Source organism: Schistocerca gregaria, chromosome X, assembly GCF_023897955.1.
Source record: "Schistocerca gregaria isolate iqSchGreg1 chromosome X, iqSchGreg1.2, whole genome shotgun sequence".
NCBI lineage: Eukaryota > Metazoa > Arthropoda > Insecta > Orthoptera > Acrididae > Schistocerca > Schistocerca gregaria.
Window position 1 is genome coordinate 385,691,054 of NC_064931.1, and position 19,040 is coordinate 385,710,093.

Genomic DNA, 19,040 nt, shown 5'->3' on the forward strand with positions numbered 1-19,040 from the left:
ACTTCTGAACTGCTTCGATGTCTTCCTTTAATTTGACCTGGTGCAGATCTCAAACACTCGAACAGTGCTTAACAGTGAGTCGCACTCCTTTACAGATGAACCATACTTTCCTTAAATTCTCCCAATACTAGAGTCCTTACATGCTCATTCCATGATTTGCAACATTACACCTCAATATTTAATCGACATGACTGCCAAGCAGCACACTACTAATGCTATAGCTCAACATTATGAGTTTGTTTTTCCTACTCATCTGCATTAACTTACATTTTTCTATATTTAGAAATAGCTGCCATTTATTGCACAATCTAAAAATTTTGTCTAAATCATGTTGCATCCTCCAACAGTCTCTCATTGATGACACTTTCATGTACACCAGAGCATCACCAGCAAACGGCAACAGACTACTGCTTGCCCTGTACACCAGATCATTTATGTATATAGAAAATAAAATGGTCCTATCACACTTCCCAGGGGTGGTCCTCACAATAACCTCATCTCTGATGGACACTCACCATCAAGGACAACGTACTGGACTTTGCTGAAATCGAGGAATATGAAATCCACATGTAGGCCTCTATCCATAGTCCACAAGATATGTTGTGAGAAACGGGCAAGCCAACTTTCATACAGGTGTGCTTTCTAAAATTATGTTGATTTGTAGACAGAAGCTTTGCCCTCTCAAGGAAATTTATTGTATTTGAACTGAGAATATGTTCAAGGAAACTGCAGCAAACCAATGTTAAGGACATTTGTCTGTAGTTTTGCAGGTCTTTTAAGAGTCACTTGTGCTCTTCCCACTTGGGACTTTGCTCTGGGCAAGAGATTGGTGATAAATGCAAGCTAAGTAAGGTGCAAACGATGTAGGGTACTCTTTGTAAAACTGTATTGGGATTCCGTTTGGACCTGATGACTTATTTGCTTTCAATTGTTTCAGTTGTTTCTCTATGCCGGTGATGATTATTTTATATACCGGAGTCTGTGTAATGCTCAAATGATGGTATGTTTGTACAAGTCTCATGTGCAGACAATTTCTTAAATGTGAATTTAAAACTTTGGCTTAACTTTAGGTATCGCCTACTGCTACACCAGCCTGGTCAATGACTGACTGAATAGAAGCCTTAAAACCACGTAACAGTTTTATGTAGGACCAGAATTTTCTTGGGTTCTTGGCGAGATCTTTTGATGAGCTATGATGGTGGTGTTGTTGTAAGCTTCACACATAGGTCTTTTTATAGATACATGAATTTCTATTAACTTTCACCTGTCATCATTTGCGCATTCTCTTTTGAACCAAGAATGCAACAGCCTTCGCTTCCCCAGCATTTTTCAAATTTCATTGTTACACCATGGTGACTCTTTTCTGTCATTAATATGTGTCATATAATTCTCCAGAGTATAATTTACAATCTGTTTAAACTTTGCCCATAATTCCTGTGACTATCATATTGGAACTAAATGTCAGTTCATTGTCTAAGTAGGATGCTAACAACTGCCTATCCGCCCTTTATAACAGAAATACTCTTCTAGCCTTCTTGACTGATTTATTAACTTTAGTAACCAAAGTTACTATGATGACATCATGGTCACTAATCCCTGTCTCTATACTGATGTCATTGATTATGTCAGACTGTTCATAACTACAAGGTCTAAAATATTTCCATTGGATGTGGGCTGTCGAACTAGCTGTGCAAGACAGCTTTCAGAAATTGTGTTAAAAATAATTTTACAAGACTGACTGTTCCCCCTACAATGACACCATAAACGTCCCAGTCTGTACTTGGTAGGTTAAAGTTGCATCCAACTAATGTTGCATGATCTGGGCGTTTCTGCACTTCTGACCATACTCTTTCTTACAGTGACTCTAAAACCATCACAGCAGAATCAAGTGGTGAGTAAAAACGTCCAACAATTAACTTAATTTCACCTAGACTAATTGTACATGACCAGATAACTTTCCTGTCACACTCAAATTCAACCTGTATAGAGGCAATATTTTTGTCACCTGCAATGAACACATCCCCACCTATGGCATCTAATCTGTCTTTTTGATATACATTCCACAAATTGCTAAATATCTCACAACTTTCTGCTTCAAGTTTCAGCCAGCTGTCAGCTCTATGTTTGGATTGTTTACAATACTAATGCAGTTTTCAGAAAATGTGTGTGGGACTGCGACTGCTGTGTTCGGATGCGGGCTGAGTTGACATCCCTTCGCTCCTAGCTTCAGGCAGTGTTGACTTCGGTCACACAGCCTGAGGCTGTTGCCAATGGGCATCACTGTGGGGGGCCGGACAGGGGTTTGTCAGGGACGGCCAGCTCGCCCATGCATCCCCTGATCAGACTACGGCTATGGCTGCCCGGAATACTGCCGACAGTGAGGCTGACCCCTCACCCCTGGTAGAGTGGGAGGTCGTCTTTAGGTGTGGCAGGGGGCGAAAGACATTCCGGAAAGCTGAATGGAAGGCCTCTCCAGCTTTTCTGACGAACCGGTTTCAGGCTGATACTGATACTGATCTTCGGCCCGACATGGCTTCTCGTCCTGGTCAAGAGGCTGCCCCTCAGTCTGCAAGATCTGGGCGGTCGCAGAGGGTGGGCGTACTGGTAGTTGGGAGCTCCAACGTCAGGCGCGTAATGAGGCCCATTAGGGATATGGCTGCAAGACGGGGGAAGAAAACCAATGTGCACTCCATCTGCATACTGTGGGGGGAAGTCATTCCAGATGTGGAAAGGGTCCTTCCGGATGCCATGAAGGGTACAGGGTGCACCGACCTGCAGGTGGTCGCTCATGTCGGCACCAATGATGTGTGTCGCTATGGATTGGAGGATATCCTCTCTGGCTTCTGGCGGCTATCTGATTTGGTGAAGACTGCCAGTCTCACTAGTGGGATGAAAGCAGAGCTCACCATCTGCAGCATCGTCGACAGGACTGACTGCAGACGTTTGGTACAGAGCCGAGTGGAGGGTCTGAATCGGAGACTGAAACGATTCTGCGACCGTGTGGGGTGCAGATTCCTCGACTTGTGCCATAGGGTGGTGGGGTTTTGGGTTCCGCAGGATAGAGTCCACTACATGGGTAGCAGGGGTTGTGTGGCGTGGACTGGGCGGTTTTTTACGTTAGATGGCCTCAGTCAAGTACAGAAAGGGCAACAGCCTCAAAGGATGTGAGGCAAAGTCAGGACGTGCAGGGACCAAGCAGCAATCGGTATTGTAATTGTAAACTGTCAAAGCTGTGTTAGTAAAGTACTGGAACTTCAAGCGCTGATAGAAAGAACCAAAGCTGAAATCCTTATAGGTATGGAAAGCTGGCTGAAGCCAGAGATAAATTCTGCCAAAATTTTTACAAAGGCACAGACGGTGTTTAGAAAGGATAGATTGCATGCAACCGGTGGTGGCGTGTTTGTCGCTGTCAGTAGTAGTTTATCCTGTAGTGAAATAAAAGTGGATAGTTTCTGTGAATTATTATGGGTGGAGGCTATACTCAACAACCGAGCTAAGTTAATAATTGGCTCCTTTTACCGACCTCCCGACTCAGGAGCAGAACAACTGAGAGAAAATCTGGAATACATTTCACATAAATTTCCTCAGCATGTTATAGTCTTAGGTGGAGATTTCAATTGACCAGATATAGACTGGGACACTCAGATGTTTAGGATGGGTGGTAGGGACAGAGCATCGAGTGTCATTACACTGAGTGCACTATCCGAAAATTACCTCAGGCAATTAAACAGAGAACCAACATGTGGAGATAACATCTTGGACCTACTGATAACAAACAGACCCGAACTTTTCGACTCTGTAAGTGCAGAACAGGGAATCAGTGATCATAAGGCCATTGCAGCATCCCTGAATATGGAAGTTAATAGGAATATAAAAAAAAGGAGGAAGGTTTATCTGTTTAGCAAGAGTAATAGGAGGCAGAGTTCAGACTACCTAACAGATCAAAATGAAAATTTCTGTTCCGACACCGACAATGTTGAGTGTTTATGGAAAAAGTTCAAGGCAATCATAAAATGCATTTTAGACAGAGTGCCGAGTAAAATTGTGAGGGACAGGAAAAACCCACCATGGTTCAACAACAAAGTTAGGAAACTACTGTGAAAGCAAAGAGAGCTTCACTGCAAGTTTAAACACAGCCAAAACCTCTCAGACAAACAGAAGCTAAATGATGTCAAAGTTAGCGTAAGGATTGCTGTGCATGAAGCGTTCAGTGAATTCAAAAGTAAAATTCTATGTACTGACTTGACAGAAAATCCTAGGAAGTTCTGGTCTTATGTTAAATCAGTAAGTGGATAGAAACAGCATATCCAGACACTCAGGGATGATGTTGACATTGAAACAGAGGATGACTCGTGTAAAGCTAAAATACTAAACACCTTTTTCCAAAGCTGTTTCACAGAAGAAGACCGCACTTCAGTTCCTTCTCTAAATCGTCACACGAACGAAAAAATGGCTGACATCGAAATAAGTGTCCAAGGAATAGAATAGCAACTGAAATCACTCAACAGAAGAAATTCCACTGCATCTGATGGGATACCAATTCGATTCTACACAGAGTACGCGAAAGAACTTGCCCCCCTTCGAACAGCCATGTATCACAAGTCTCTAGAGGAATGGAAGGTTCCAAATGATTGGAAAAAAGCACATGTAGTCCCAGTTTTCAAGAAGGGTCGTCGAGCAGATGTGAAAAACTATAGGCCTGTATCTCTGACATCGATCTATTGTAGAATTTTAGAACATGTTTTTGCTCGCGTATCATATCATTTCTGGAAACGCAGAATCTACTCTGTAGGAATCAACATGGATTCCAGAAACAGCGATCTTGTGAGACTCAACTCGCTTTATTTGTTCATGAGATCCAGAAAATATTAGATACTGGCTCCCAGGTACATTCCATTTTCCTTGACTTCCGGAAGGCATTCAATACAGTTCCACACTGTCACCTGATAAACAAAATAAGAGCCTATGGAATATCGGACCAGCTGTGTGGGTGGATTGAAGAGTTTTTAGCAAACAGAACACAGCATGTTGTTCTCAATGGAGAGATGTTTACAGCCGTTAAGTAACCTCTGGCGTGCCACAGGGGAGTGTTATGGGACTACTGCTTTTCACAATTTAAATATAAATGACCTAGTAGATAGTGTCGGAAGTTCCATGCGGCTTTTCACGGATGATGCTGTAGTATACAGAGAAATTGCAGCATTAGAAAATTGCAGTGAAATGCAGGAAGATCTGCAGCAGATAGGCACTTGGTGCAGGGAGTGGAAACTGACCCTATACCTAGACAAATGTAATGTATTGCGAATACATAGAAAGAAGGATCCTTTATTGTATGATTATATGATAACAGAACAAACACTGGTAGCAGTTACGTCTGTAAAATATCTGCGAGTATGCATACAGAACGATTTGAAGTGGAATGATCATATAAAATTAATTGTTGTTAAAGTGGGTGCCAGGTTGAGATTCATTGGGAGAGTCCTTAGAAAATGTAGTCCATCAACAAATGAGGTGGCTTACAAAACACTCGTTTGGCCTATACTTTAGTATTGCTCATCAGTGTGGGATCCGTACCAGGTCAGGTTGACAGAGGAGATAGAGAAGTTCCAAAGAAGAGAGCGAGTTTTGTCACAGGGTTATTTGGTAAGCTTGGTAGTGTTACGGAGATGTTTAGCAAACACAAGTGGCAGACTCTGCAAGAAAGGCACTCTGCTTCGCGGTGTAGCTTGCTGTCCTCATTTCGAGAGGGTGCATTTCTGGAGGATGAGGTATTTAATATATTGCTTCCCCCTACATATACCTTCCGAGGAGATCACGAATGTGTAATTAGAGAGATTGGAATGTGCTCAGAGGCTTTCCGGCAGTCGTTCTTCCCACAAGTCATACACGACTGGAAAAGGAAAGGGAGGTAATGACAGTGGCACGTAAAGTGCCCTCCACCACACACTGTTGGGTGGCTTGTGGAGTATAAATGTAGATGTAGATGTAGATCCCTAAAAGGACTAATTCTGCTTTTATATTAGGTGGAAGGTCGTTTACATATATAAAAAACAATATTGGACCTAAGATTGAGCATTGTGGATCCCCATGAGTGATTTCTTTCCAGTCAGAAGAATATCCTCCACCTCTTCTTCTTCGGTCTTCAGCCATCAGGTTGGTTACCAGCAGATCTCCATGCATGTCTGTCTTCAGTCTTCCTCTTGGGAGCGGTATAGGTGATGCAGCTGGTATCCTCTTTGCTTAGTTTGTTTAAATTATTAATTGTAACTTTTTGCAATCTTTTGGTCAGAAATCACATTATCCATTGGTTGTGTGTAATTCCATAAAACTTCAGTTTATCCAGGGCAATATTGGGATTCACACAGTCATATGCCTTAGGTAGGTCACAGTTTACCAACTGATGCTATTTTGCTATTTAGTGCTTGTAAAATTTGGTGAGTGGTTGTGTAAGTGGCATTCTCGGTTGAGCAATTCTTCTGAATTGTAAATTGTCATCCACTAAGCATATTATTGTTGCTCAGGTGGGATACAATTGTAGAGTACACATCCTCAAAAGCAACAGCAAATTCAGAGAGAGCTCGAATTACTACAGAAACAACAGAGCAACCTGCTGAAATTAATAATAAAGCAGAATAATGTTTCACCCTTAACATCAACAGTGTGTTGTCAGCAGCTACATTCCAGTTCAGAATGCTTCATTATTGTGTTCCATTATTTAAATTTATGAACTGGTTTTCAAATATTGACAACTTATACAACCTAACAGCTTCTTGTTTGGCATATTGTGCAATTTTTTGTCCACTCATTTTAAATGCAGACACATGTAGTGATTACTGTACCAAGTTTCAACCAGTGCCAGAAGAAAGCAAGCCTGTCACATAAATCCTGGTTGCCCGATCCACAAGGTCTTAGTTGACAGTGCAATTTTCTTTGCTGACACTGCAATAAGTCTTATGCCAAATCATTAATTTGAGATGTGATGATGCATCCAGCTCGCAGGTATGAAGTTTGGGCTAGCACTCTTTACAGAGTTTGAACCTAGTTTAAGCAAGGTTCTTCACATAGTGCAGACTTTTGAAAGTGCATCAGTGACAAAATGTGTTTTTGACATTGACTTGTTAGTTCCACAATGTGCATCTGTCATCCCTACAGTCAGTAGGTGACGGGATGTCATCACATGCAGATCCCACACCACCAACACACAAAGGGGCAACAGTGACACAAGTAAAACTGTGACATCATGTAGATATAGCTTCTAGTAGAAGTACTGACAGTTGTCTTCGTGACAGGTCACAAAACATAGCACCAGTAAGAAAATCCTGCACTGTGTGTTAGTGTAGAAACAGCCAGCACACTTAGCCGGAGGACTCCACCATGTGTTTTGCTATCAGAGAACATGGACATGTGACCGCCATCCATGAGAGTCACCCAGTGCTTTCACCAAAGTGCAGCACCACACTACCATCAGCCGATTCCAGAATGTCTTTCAAACTGATGAATAGAGAATAGGAAGGAATGAAAACCAACAAAATGTTTCTGTATTCAAAGAGAACTGGGTATGACTATAAATTAAGATGTGTGAAAACTATGTTAATTTATTTTCTCCATGTCTCCTCTCTATGAAAGTATAACAACATACCTAAAAAAGAGAATTAAATAGGTTGACAATGTTCGGTTGAAATATCATGCTGCGAAATAAACAATGACCGGCTTCAATTGTAAAACACTATCAAGTTTTATAATATCCCAGTCATGACATAATTCTACTGTACAGCTTAAATTTCATGTTGAATCTAACTCTTGTTGTATAAGTGTAATAGTTTTATAGTTTCTGAAATCATTTAATTTATTATAAGTGACAGTTATAACATTATTTATCTTAGCAGCTGATCTTCTTGTACAGGGATTATTGCTGTGAATAAATTTCCTGTGGATTCAGAGGGTGAAACATTCAGAAGTCATCTTTTCAAATCAACAGCTGTTAATTGCAGTGCCTGCATTGTGCCAAATGAGAAAATCCTTCTGCAGGAACTTATAACCTTGGTGAAAACATGGGATCCAGACATTTTGGCAGGATATGAGGTGAAAACATAGTGCATCTCTTTGATTATAAAATATATTGAAAGTTAGCTGTTTACTTGTTACTCTGCTTCAACAGAAGTATTTGTTGTGATTTAAATTATTTTGGGACAAATAATAATTTAGAAGTGATTATAAATGTAAAGGCAAGTAATTTCAGAACATTTATTTGTATGACCTTCTATTAATTTTCATAATTGGGATATTTTGGCACCAGCTTATCAAGTCGGTGGGAATCAGTTGCCAGTTGCCTAACATTTAAGGAAACTCATGGTATACAAGAATAAATATTGAATGCATTTGGTATGCCCAATCATTATTTTTTCTTCAGGAGGCTCATAAATAATTTAAGGAGTAAAGGTAACAACTCATCAAATAGTTGATGTGCTGAGTTCTTGATAGCCACATAAACAAGACTGAGAACATTGCAAGCTTACATATGAATTTTTCTTCAGAGCTGTACAGTAAACATACAGATGTACAACTTACACTGTGCCATCACAAGAGCTCTGCTGGGGCGAGGGGTTGTTTCATGGAGTGAGTGAGAGGAAAAAGGAGACAAGGTGCACTTACACTCTTTTCTCCACAGTCTCCATCTTCCTCTGTTTCCCTGTCAGTCCATGCCTCCATGACAATGTACAATGAACATCACTCCTTGTGTGTGTGTGTGTGTGTGTGTGTGTGTGTGTGTGTGTGTGTGTGTGTGTGTGTGCGCGCGCATCCAGTCTATAGTTATGAAGAAGGGTTCATTCAAAAACTAGCAATATTTCAGTCTTATTTAAGGGCCTATCAACAACTCTGCACTTCAACTATTCAGTGAGTTGTTTGATACATTTCATCAAGGACTTCCCATTACTCTGTTAATGTAAAGAATTGCTTTGATTAGATAGTTTTGATGCACATAAAGCTTAAAATTACAGAAAATAATAATTTATATTCACATTTTAATTGTTTCTGTACAAACACTGTTTACATATGAGGGCCTTTCACAAATATGGTATTTATATCAATTATTTTTTTATGTTGGTACATATTGTTTAATAGCATAAGTCAGGTATGAAAGAGATTTCAAAAAATCTATTTGTTTATGAAATTTCTTAAAACAATCATATTGTGTAATTTTTCACTCAAATGAATACGGTGTAATACTGTACCTTTTTTAAAAAAATTGTTTGCTTTGGACAATTTATCACCAGCAGAAATTAATCAAAAGGTAGTGAAAATTTATTAACAGTCCGTTTCTTCACTTTAGGCAAATGTCTGTGTGATTTTTTTTAAAATCATATCTTCTTTTGTTTCCTTTTTTAATGTCTTAATCTCTGCCAGTGATACAGGGTGTTTCAAAAATGACCGGTATATTTGAAACGCCAATACAAACTAAACGAGCAGCGATAGAAATACACCGTTTGTTGCAATATGCTTGGGACAACAGTACATTTTCAGGCAGACAAACTTTCGAAATAACAGTAGTTACAATTGTCAACAACAGATGGTGCTGCGGTCTGGGAAACTCTATAGTACAATATTTTCCACATATCCACCATGCGTAGCAATAATATGGCGTAGTCTCCGAATGAAATTACCCGAAACCTTTGACAACGTGTCTGGCGGAATGGCTTCACATGCAGATGAGATGTACTGCTTCAGCTGTTCAATTGTTTCTGGATTCTGGCGGTACACATGGTCTTTCAAGTGTCCCCCCAGAAAGAAGTCACAGGGGTTCATGTCTGGCGAATAGGGAGGCCAATCCACGCCGCCTCCGTCGGCCGTGCGATGTGGCCGGGCACCACCTTGCATAAACCACGAGGTGTTCGCAATGTCGTCTAAGGCAGTTTGTACCGCCACAAATTCACGAAGAATGTCCAGATAGCGTGATGCAATAATCGTTTTGGATCTGGAAAATGGGCCAATGATTACTTTGGAAGAAATGGTGGCCCAGACCAGTACTTTTTGAGGATGCAGGGACAATGGGACTGCAACATGGGGCTTTTCGGTTCCCCATATGCGCCAGCTCTGTTTATTGATCAAGCCGTCCAGGTAAAAATAAGCTTCGTCAGTAAACCAAATGCTGCCCACATGCATATCGCCGTCATCAATCCTGTGCACTATATCGTTAGCGAATGTCTCTCGTGCAGCAATGGTAGCGGCGCTGAGGGGTTGCCGCGTTTGAATTTTGTATGGATAGAGGTGTAAACTCTGGCGCATGAGACGATACGTGGACGTTGGCGTCATTTCGACCACAGCTGCAACACGGCGAACGGAAACCCAAGGCCGCTGTTGGATCACCTGCTGCACTAGCTGCGTGTTGCCCTCTGTGGTTGCCGTACGCGGTCGCCATACCTTTCCAGCACTTTCATCCATCACGTTCCCAGTCCGTTGAAATTGTTCAAACAGATCCTTTATTGTATGGCTTTTCGGTCCTTTGGTTACATTAAACCTCCGTTGAAAACTTCGTCTTGTTGCAACAACACTGTGTTCTAGGCGGTGGAATTCCAACACCAGAAAAATCCTGTGTTCTAAGGAATAAACCATGTTGTCCTCAGCACACTTGCACGTTGTGAATAGCGCATGCTTACAGCAGAAAGACGACGTACAGAATGGCGCACCCACAGACTGTGTTGTCTTCTATGTCTTTCACATCACTTGCAGTGCCAACTGTTGTTGAAAATTGTAACTACTGTAATTTCGAAAGTTTGTCCGCCTGAAAATGTACTGTTGTCCCAATCATATTGCAACAAACGGTGTATTTCTATCGCTGCTCGTTTAGTTTTTATTGCCGTTTCAAATATACCGGTCATTTTTGAAACACCCTGTAGATGTAAATGTAATGTACGTGAATTTATACATATCTGTAACGTTTCTACATTTTATGGGCCAGGTATGGACTTTTCAAATATATACCATTACTGTAGAGGTGTTCTGCCAGTTCTGTCAGCCACTTCATCAACACCTCTTGAATTTCACCACTGTCTGCAAAAGTCTTTCTGACAAAATATTTCTATGAAAAGAACAAATGAAAAGTGCTCGATATGAGTTGTGACCTGTGTGTTGCATGGAAAACTTGAACTCCTAGCATATTGCAACAGTCCATGTGTGCCACCTCCACCATGTGGATGGGCAAATTTGTGATCTAAACAAATTCCCCAAAGCAACATTCCTGTAGCTGCCAAAAATTGCATCCAGATACAAATGATAGTACCACACCCATGGAGATATCACCTATATTATTCATGTTGTGGTGGACAGGAGAGCCAACACCGTATTGCTAAAGGAGGCCGAAATGCACGCGTTTTAGCTCACACAGGCTGGCGTGAGGTGACAAAGGAATTAGAATTGAGAAAAACGGACGTAGCTGGTGGAATACTTAACTTTAATCCACTAAAGATGAACGTCGCTCTTGACGATACATGGTTTACAATATCAATAGTACTGATAATGGTGCCTTGCTAGGTCGTAGCAAATAACGTAACTGAAGGCTATGCTAACTATTGTCTTGGCAAATGAGAGCGTAGAAGTCAGTGAACCATCGCTGGCAAAGTCGGCTGTACAACTGAGCCGAGTGCTAGGAAGTCTCTCTAGACCTGCCATGTGGCGGCGCTCGGTCTGCAATCACTGATAGTGGCGACACGCAGATCCGACGTATACTAAAGGACCACGGCCGATTTAAAGGCTACCACCTAGCAAGTGTGGTGTCTGGCGGTGACACCACAATTTACATGATTAAAGGTACTGGCATATTGTTCTCTCAGATGAATAAAACGTAAACAGTGACACTTACATTTCTGGTGGTGTATGTTGACAAAAATTTGCAGTGGACAAACCTTGCAAATTGTTTGTGTGGAAAAGTCAGCAGTCTCTTACATCAGCTTAGCTCTCAAAGATACTTCCTAGCCAAACATTGAAAATAGTATATTATGGACTGATTTTTCCCTTACTTAATTATTCCATAACTTTCTTGTCTATTTAGTTCATATACAGTATAACACAAGTTTAATTATTTACAGTACCACATTAGATATCTTTAGAAACTGTACAAAAATGTTAAAATGTCCTTTTAGTGTATAATGTTACATAATATCATGAAGCAGCACTACTACTCCAAGGAAAACTGTTGCTTATGACTCTCTTTTATATGCTCTTTTATAATGAACGTGCCTGATTTTAAGGGCCACCTTTTATTTCATACACAAGTTAGTCATTTTTCTTTACTGTGGTCAGTGAATCATGATATTTTCAACTAATTTTATGTTGAAAAAAGAAATAAATACTTCTTTGAAAGCTTCCCATTATTTTTCAGGTAGAAATGTTGTCTTGGGGTTATGTGTTCAAACGAGCATTTACACTTGAGATGAACTTATGCCCAGAAATCTCACGTGTACCAACTGCAGTCAAGGAGAGTAAACTGAGGGACAATGACACAGATGGGGACATGGTTGAATTTTCAGCTGAGATAAAGATCGTTGGTCGTATTGTCTTGAATATATGGAGACTATTTAGGCACGAGGTATGTAATACCTTGTAACTCTCTTTAAAAGAGAGCATGAATAAGTCATATTACATTAGTGTCATTTGTGATTTCAATGTGGACTGTATAACTTCACTATAAATAATAATATTTATTCATCCTGTGACCCTTTAGACAGTGATATGGATTGCATGCAAAGAGATGTACAGAATGTTTCTTTTAACTTGAAACAACTAAATAACTCCAAAAATACACATCATAGTAAAAAATCCCAGATGAAAAGCTGATATTTTCAAAGGGGCCATATGTTTATGTTAAAACTGGCCACACCTAAGCTCGTCTCCCCCAAGGAGGTCAACTTTTTATTTTCAAATGGGAAACCCCATTTTTATTGCAAATTCAGATTCTATGCCAAAAATATACCTAGCTAGGGTTTGCCCAAAACATTTATCCATTCATGGTAGATGGTACTGTAATTGACAAAATTCAGTTTTTCCAATTATTGCAATTAAGAACTGATGTCTTTGATTCTACATTACATTTGTGATAAAAATGTAAACTTCTTTGTTCTAAAAAGTTGATTTTATGTTAAAAATTAAATTTAGTTTTGCAAATTAGATTGTGCAGTAAAACTTTTTTTTAAGTGTCTTGTAAATAAAGTTTTTTTAGTGTGATCGAGGAATGACTGCATGGTTGTAATAATTTTCTATTCCCATCGTGATGCTTGGATTTGGTGATTCCTTTGCCTCTCACCCTTTCAGATAGTTAATATTTCTGCATAATATATTTTGTCCTTTACATAACCTCACAAGAAAAATTCTGGAGACATAAACTGCCAACATGAGTAACGTAGAAGTAAATATCCTGTGAGTTGTGAAGCAACTTAAATAACTTAATAAAAGCAAGTCTTCTGGTCCAGACTGTATACCGATTAGGTTCCTTTTGGAGTATGCTGATGCGTTAGCTCCATACTTAACACTCACATACAACCGTTCACTCGACGAAAGATCCGTACCCGAAGACTGGAAAGTTGACAGGTCACACCAGTATTCAAGAAAGGTAGTAGGAGTAATACATTAAATTACAGGTCCATATCATTAATGTCAATATGCAGCAGGATTTTGGAACATATATCGTGTTCAAACATTATGAGTTGCCTCAAAGAAAACTGTCTATTGACACACAGTCATCATGGGTTTAGAAAACATCGTTCATGTGAAACTCAGCTAGCTCTTTTATTCATATGATGTGTTGAGTGCTATTGACAAGGGATTTCAGATCAATTCTGTATTTCTGGATTTCCGGAAGGCTTTTGACACTGTACCACACAAGTAGCTTGTAGGGAAATTGCGTGTTTATGAAATATCATCTCAGTTATGTGACTGTATTGTTGATTTCCTGTCAGAAAGGTCACAGTACATAGTAATTGATGGAAAGTCAACTATTAAAACAGAAGTGATTTCTGGCATTCCCCAAGGTAGTGTTATAGGCCCTTTGCTGTTCCTAATATATATGAACGATTTGGGAAACAATCTGAGCAACCATCTTAGGTTGTTTGCAGATGACGCTGTCATTTATTGACTAATAAAGTCATTAGAAGATCAAAAGAAATTGCAAAATGATTTAGAAAAGATATCTGAATAGTGCAAAAATTGGCAGTTGACCCTAAATAACGAAAATGGTTCAAATGGCTCTGAGCACTATGGGACTTAACTTCTGAGGTCATAAGTCCCCTAGAACTTAGAACTGCTTAAATCTAACTAACCTAAGGACATCACACACATCCATGCCCAAGGCAGGATTCGAACCTGCGACCGTAGCGGTCGCGCAGTTCCAGACTGTAGTGCCTAGAACCTCTTGGCCAAATAATGAAAAGTGTCATGTCATCCACATGAGTGCTAAAAGGAATTTGTTAAACTTCAGTTACATGATACATCATTCTAATCCAAAAGCTGTAAATTCAACTAAATACCTAGGTACTACAATTACGAACAACTTAAATTGGAAGGAACACACAGAAAATGTTGTGGGGAAGGCTAACCAAAGACTGTGTTTTATTGGCAGGACACTTAGAAAATGTAACAGATCTACTAAGGAGACTACCTACACTATGCTTGCCCGTCCTCTTTTTAGAATACTGCTGTGCGGTGTGTAATCCTTACCAGATAGGACTGACGGAGTACATCGAAAAAGTTCAAAGAAAGGCAGCACATTTTGTATTATCACAAAATATGGGGGAGAGTGTCACAGAAATGATACAGGATTTGGGTTGGACATCATTAAAGGAAATACGTTTCTCGTTGCGATGGAATCTTCTCGTGAAATACCAATCACCAACTTTCTCCTCCAAATGCGAAAATATTTTGTTGACACTGACCTACATAGGAAGAAACAATCACCACGATAAAATGAGGGAAATCAGAGCTCATACGGAAAGATATAAGTGTTCGTTCTTTCCATGCACCATACGAGATTGAAATGATAGAGAATTGTGAAAGTGGTTCGATGAACCCTCTGCCAGGCACATAAATGTGAGTTGCAGAGTATCCATATAGATGTAGATGTAAGGTCAGGTGATCTGGCAGGTCACTTTAATGGAGCGCTTCTTCCAATCAAGCAACTATTGAAACTGTGATTTAATGCAGCTTTGGCTATTGCAGAGTTATGTATCAGACAACCATCATATTGAAACAACATGCTCTGTCGCACTACATGGAGGCATCTTCCAACAGAATTGGTATCTCTTCTTGCAATAACTTATAACATCTTTCTCCATTCAATGTGCTTTCCAAAAATAAGGGACTGATTCTTTTGTCACCTATGGTACCGCACCAAACATTGACAGACCAAGGACACTAATGATCATCTTCATGGGTCCAGGTCGGGATTTCCACACTCCCTTAATGCATGTTATGATGATTAACTTTGCCATGGTTTGTAAAAGTGACTCGTCTGTGAACATCACTCAACAAAAGATTTGTGGGTCTCATAGTAATTGCCTGAGTGCCCAGTTACAACACCCCAATTCGATTCTAAAAATCATTCCCATGAAGTTCTTGACTCATGGAGATATGATAGTGAGGGCATTTGTTGCATTTGTGTTTTAGGATCGCCCAAACACTTGTGTGAGCAATCCCTGAATGGTGAGATATTTCTCAGGTACTCACATGTAGAGTATAAGCCACTGCAGCTAGTACTGCAATTTCATCATTGCTATTGCCCATAACAGTTGTTCTACAAGTTCTTTTATTAGGCTTCAAACTTGTGTAGGCAGTGAATTGTTTTGCAACGCAATAAATAGTTGTACAATATTTTGACCTATCAGCAAAATGTTCGGCATAAAGAGTAACAGCGGCATCCAAATTTCTTGCAGCCTCACCATAAATTAAAATTATTTTGATTTTCTCTTCTACAGATAAAACCTCTGTTATTTCTAATGTGCCAGTAAAGGCTTCAGAGGGGAGTGGTGGGAAGATGTTTGGTGTTCATGCTTATAGAGTCTCTAACGTCATGTTGGTATCCACTGCATGCTGAGACACTGAGCAATGGAGAATGGATGTAAGTGTTCACTCAGTATATGTTTATCTATGGCAGGTGCATATGTCAGTGTTTTACTTACAGAGGTTGTGGACTGCATTCCGTTTGGTAGTTGCATAGTGGCCAGTGCTGGTTTTATGGTGGTTGGGTAGAAGAAAACACTGAGATAAGAAACCCTGATGGTAGCATTTGAAGGGATGCGCCAAAAATTGAACATCCCAGTGGTCTGGGTTCTCATCGAAATCAAATCTGAATGTAACTGGAAACTAAATTGTGTTAAAAGTAGTGTATTTGCCAAAGTTTAAATGTCTAACTATAAAAGTTCATTTGTACAATAAAATTTGTAAAACTTAATTAATGAATCATCAGCTGTTTACAACAAAAAAATTATGTTTTTATCTCCAATGTAATGTAGAATCAAAAGCATCAGTTCTTAAATGCAGTAACTGGAAAAATTGAATTTTGTCAATCACAACGACCTCTACCATGAATGGCTATATGTTTTGGTTAAACCCCCGGTATTTTTTGTATAGAATTCAAATCTACATTAATAATGGTGAGTTCCCTTTGAAAATAAATAGTTGGGCTGTGCATGTTGGAGGGGGGGGGGGGGGGGGGGTAGCACAAACAGATGTACCCTTTACAAATGTTAACTTCTCATATGGAACATTTTTTCGTGTGACACATATTTTTGGAGGTATTTAGTTGTTCCAAGGTAAAATAAACACCCTGTGTAGTACGCAGAAAAGACATATTAATTGTGTAGAAAAAAATTAAAGAACTTATGTTCTACTAAACACTGACACAATTGTTGTTGCCCTTTGCTGAGCTCACATCAACAAGTGTCTCCATGAAAACCATTTGTACTTTTTATTTCATAATTGTGAAATTGGCTGTTTAATGCTAAAAATTCCCTTTATGTGTGTGTTGCCTATCATAGCTGGTTATCCGTATGTTATGATGTTCTACAGAAATGCAAGTTTTGCAAAATAACAATTTAAAGTAGAAAATGAGCAACGGAGATAATGAAAGAGATTACCAATAAAGAGTCATGCAGGAACATTTGTAAGGAAGTTAAAATTTGTACTCGTCCTAGAGATATATACGCGTGCCCCTCCTAAGAGTTGATAGCACATTTTCTCTTGTTTCAGCAAATATTTGCAATTTCATTTTTGTAATGTGTGGTTGGAGTCAGCCCAGACACATAGTGCTCATCTCTTTCAGGTAACACACAGTGTCAGCAGAAAGTGTCATCGTTTCCCATTGCAAACAAAATTATCTTTAAAATGGGATTTTACATGGCCATTCACTTGAGTGGTCTAGAATTAATGTAGTGTGATATCCATTTTAGCCAAGAGGTCAGGATGACTAAAACACAAAGAATAACCAATACTCCTTCAGTGACTGGGTAGTGCTGCTGCATTGCAGTAGTACTCAGTGTGGGGCAGGGCAATACTGTCACTGCTTGAGTACTGGTTATTTGGTTACCTTACTATATGGTAGGAAAGTGTTACATATAATGTCTTGGTTTTCCTCTTTTTTTGTTTATCAGCTGCTGCTTCATATTCCTCACGTGTGATACCCTGTTGTTGTAGTGCCTCGTGGTGTGCATGATCTGACCAGTTTGCCTGCACACAGCAAGAGTTTCTGATGCTTGTCTTTATGCTTTCCAAACCCTACCTTGGCCAGCAAGGTCACCAGATTTCTCCCCAATTGAGAACATTTGGAGCATTATGGTCAGGGCCCTTCAGCCAGCTCAGGATTTTGCCGATCTAACATGTCAGTTGGACAGAATTTACCATGACATCCCTCAGGAGGACATCCAACAACTGTATTAATCAATTCCAAGCTGACAACTGCTTGCATAAGGGCAGTGGTGGACCAACATATTATTGACTTGCTCAATTTGTGAAGTTCTTTCTCTTGAATAAATCTACCTATTTTTTCTGAAATTGTACATTTGTTTGTCTGTACATTTACATCACATCTACCAATTTACATCCAATTTAAATGTGTGGTGCATCGCGTCTCCCCCCCCCCCCCCCCACCCCCACCCCCATCCCCTGGCCCAGGAGGTCTCATCTGAGATGTAAAAGAGCCTCTAATGCAAACTACTGAATGCACTGGGTGCAAGTCATAGTTCATGTTTGCACAAATGACGCTTGCCTTCTGGGTTCTGAGGTTAACCTTGGTTCCTTTAGATATCTAGCTCAGTTAGTGAAAACAGTTAGTCTCACATGCATGGTGGTGGCGTGGTTCACTATTTGTGGCATTATACTCAAAACTAATCACAGTCCTCTGGTTTGCAACCAAATGAAAGTCTTAAACCAAATGCTCAGATGGTTCTGTGCGAATATCAGATGCAGATTTTTTTGATGTCCACAATTGTGGAAAATAGAAGGTCTCACCCAATAGGTCAGTGTACACTACATTAAGGAACCAGCTCTTCAGGTGGCAGAGTACATGTGGTTTGCTCATTGGATTGATTTCTTTCTTTCCTTCTTAGAGGAAATCCATCTTTGTTTTGATGATACCTTAGTTGGAGAAAGGAACATGTCAGGCATGTTAATCACAGAGGAAAGCATTTATCATTGCAAATCAGAAAGAGAAAATGTATATTTGCTATGACTTAACAGCAGGAGCATCCATTGTAAGTTGCAAGAATTAATGTCTCTTACTGAAGTTAATTATGCGCTAGTAGTACCATGACCGGAAAGTTTCCTGAAACCTAAAGTGGACAGCAGTGATATCATAAATTCCAAGAGGAATGTATATTGCAAAGATAGGTACAATGCCAACAGTGCTGGCTTAATGTATATATATTATAATGTATACTTGCAAGAAAAGGTTAGACACTGGTGTATTTTTAGCCATTAGTGACTCAGCACCTGTGATGAGGTTACCAATATTACAACTACTAATATAAATTAATCAGGGTGAAGGTAAGCATCAAAGGTGG

General features: G+C 39.7%; 1 protein-coding gene across 2 annotated transcripts in view; it reads left to right on the forward strand.

Annotated features, from left to right (window-relative positions):
* LOC126298532 (DNA polymerase zeta catalytic subunit) overlaps positions 1-19,040 on the forward strand; it is a 214,151-nt gene that overhangs the window by 124,129 nt on the left and 70,982 nt on the right. For both annotated transcript variants that reach the window (XM_049989893.1, XM_049989894.1), the window contains exons 16-17: positions 7,904-8,082; positions 12,377-12,583. In XM_049989893.1, the coding sequence (XP_049845850.1) occupies positions 7,904-8,082; positions 12,377-12,583 (386 nt within the window). The remainder of the gene's footprint in view (positions 1-7,903; positions 8,083-12,376; positions 12,584-19,040) is intronic.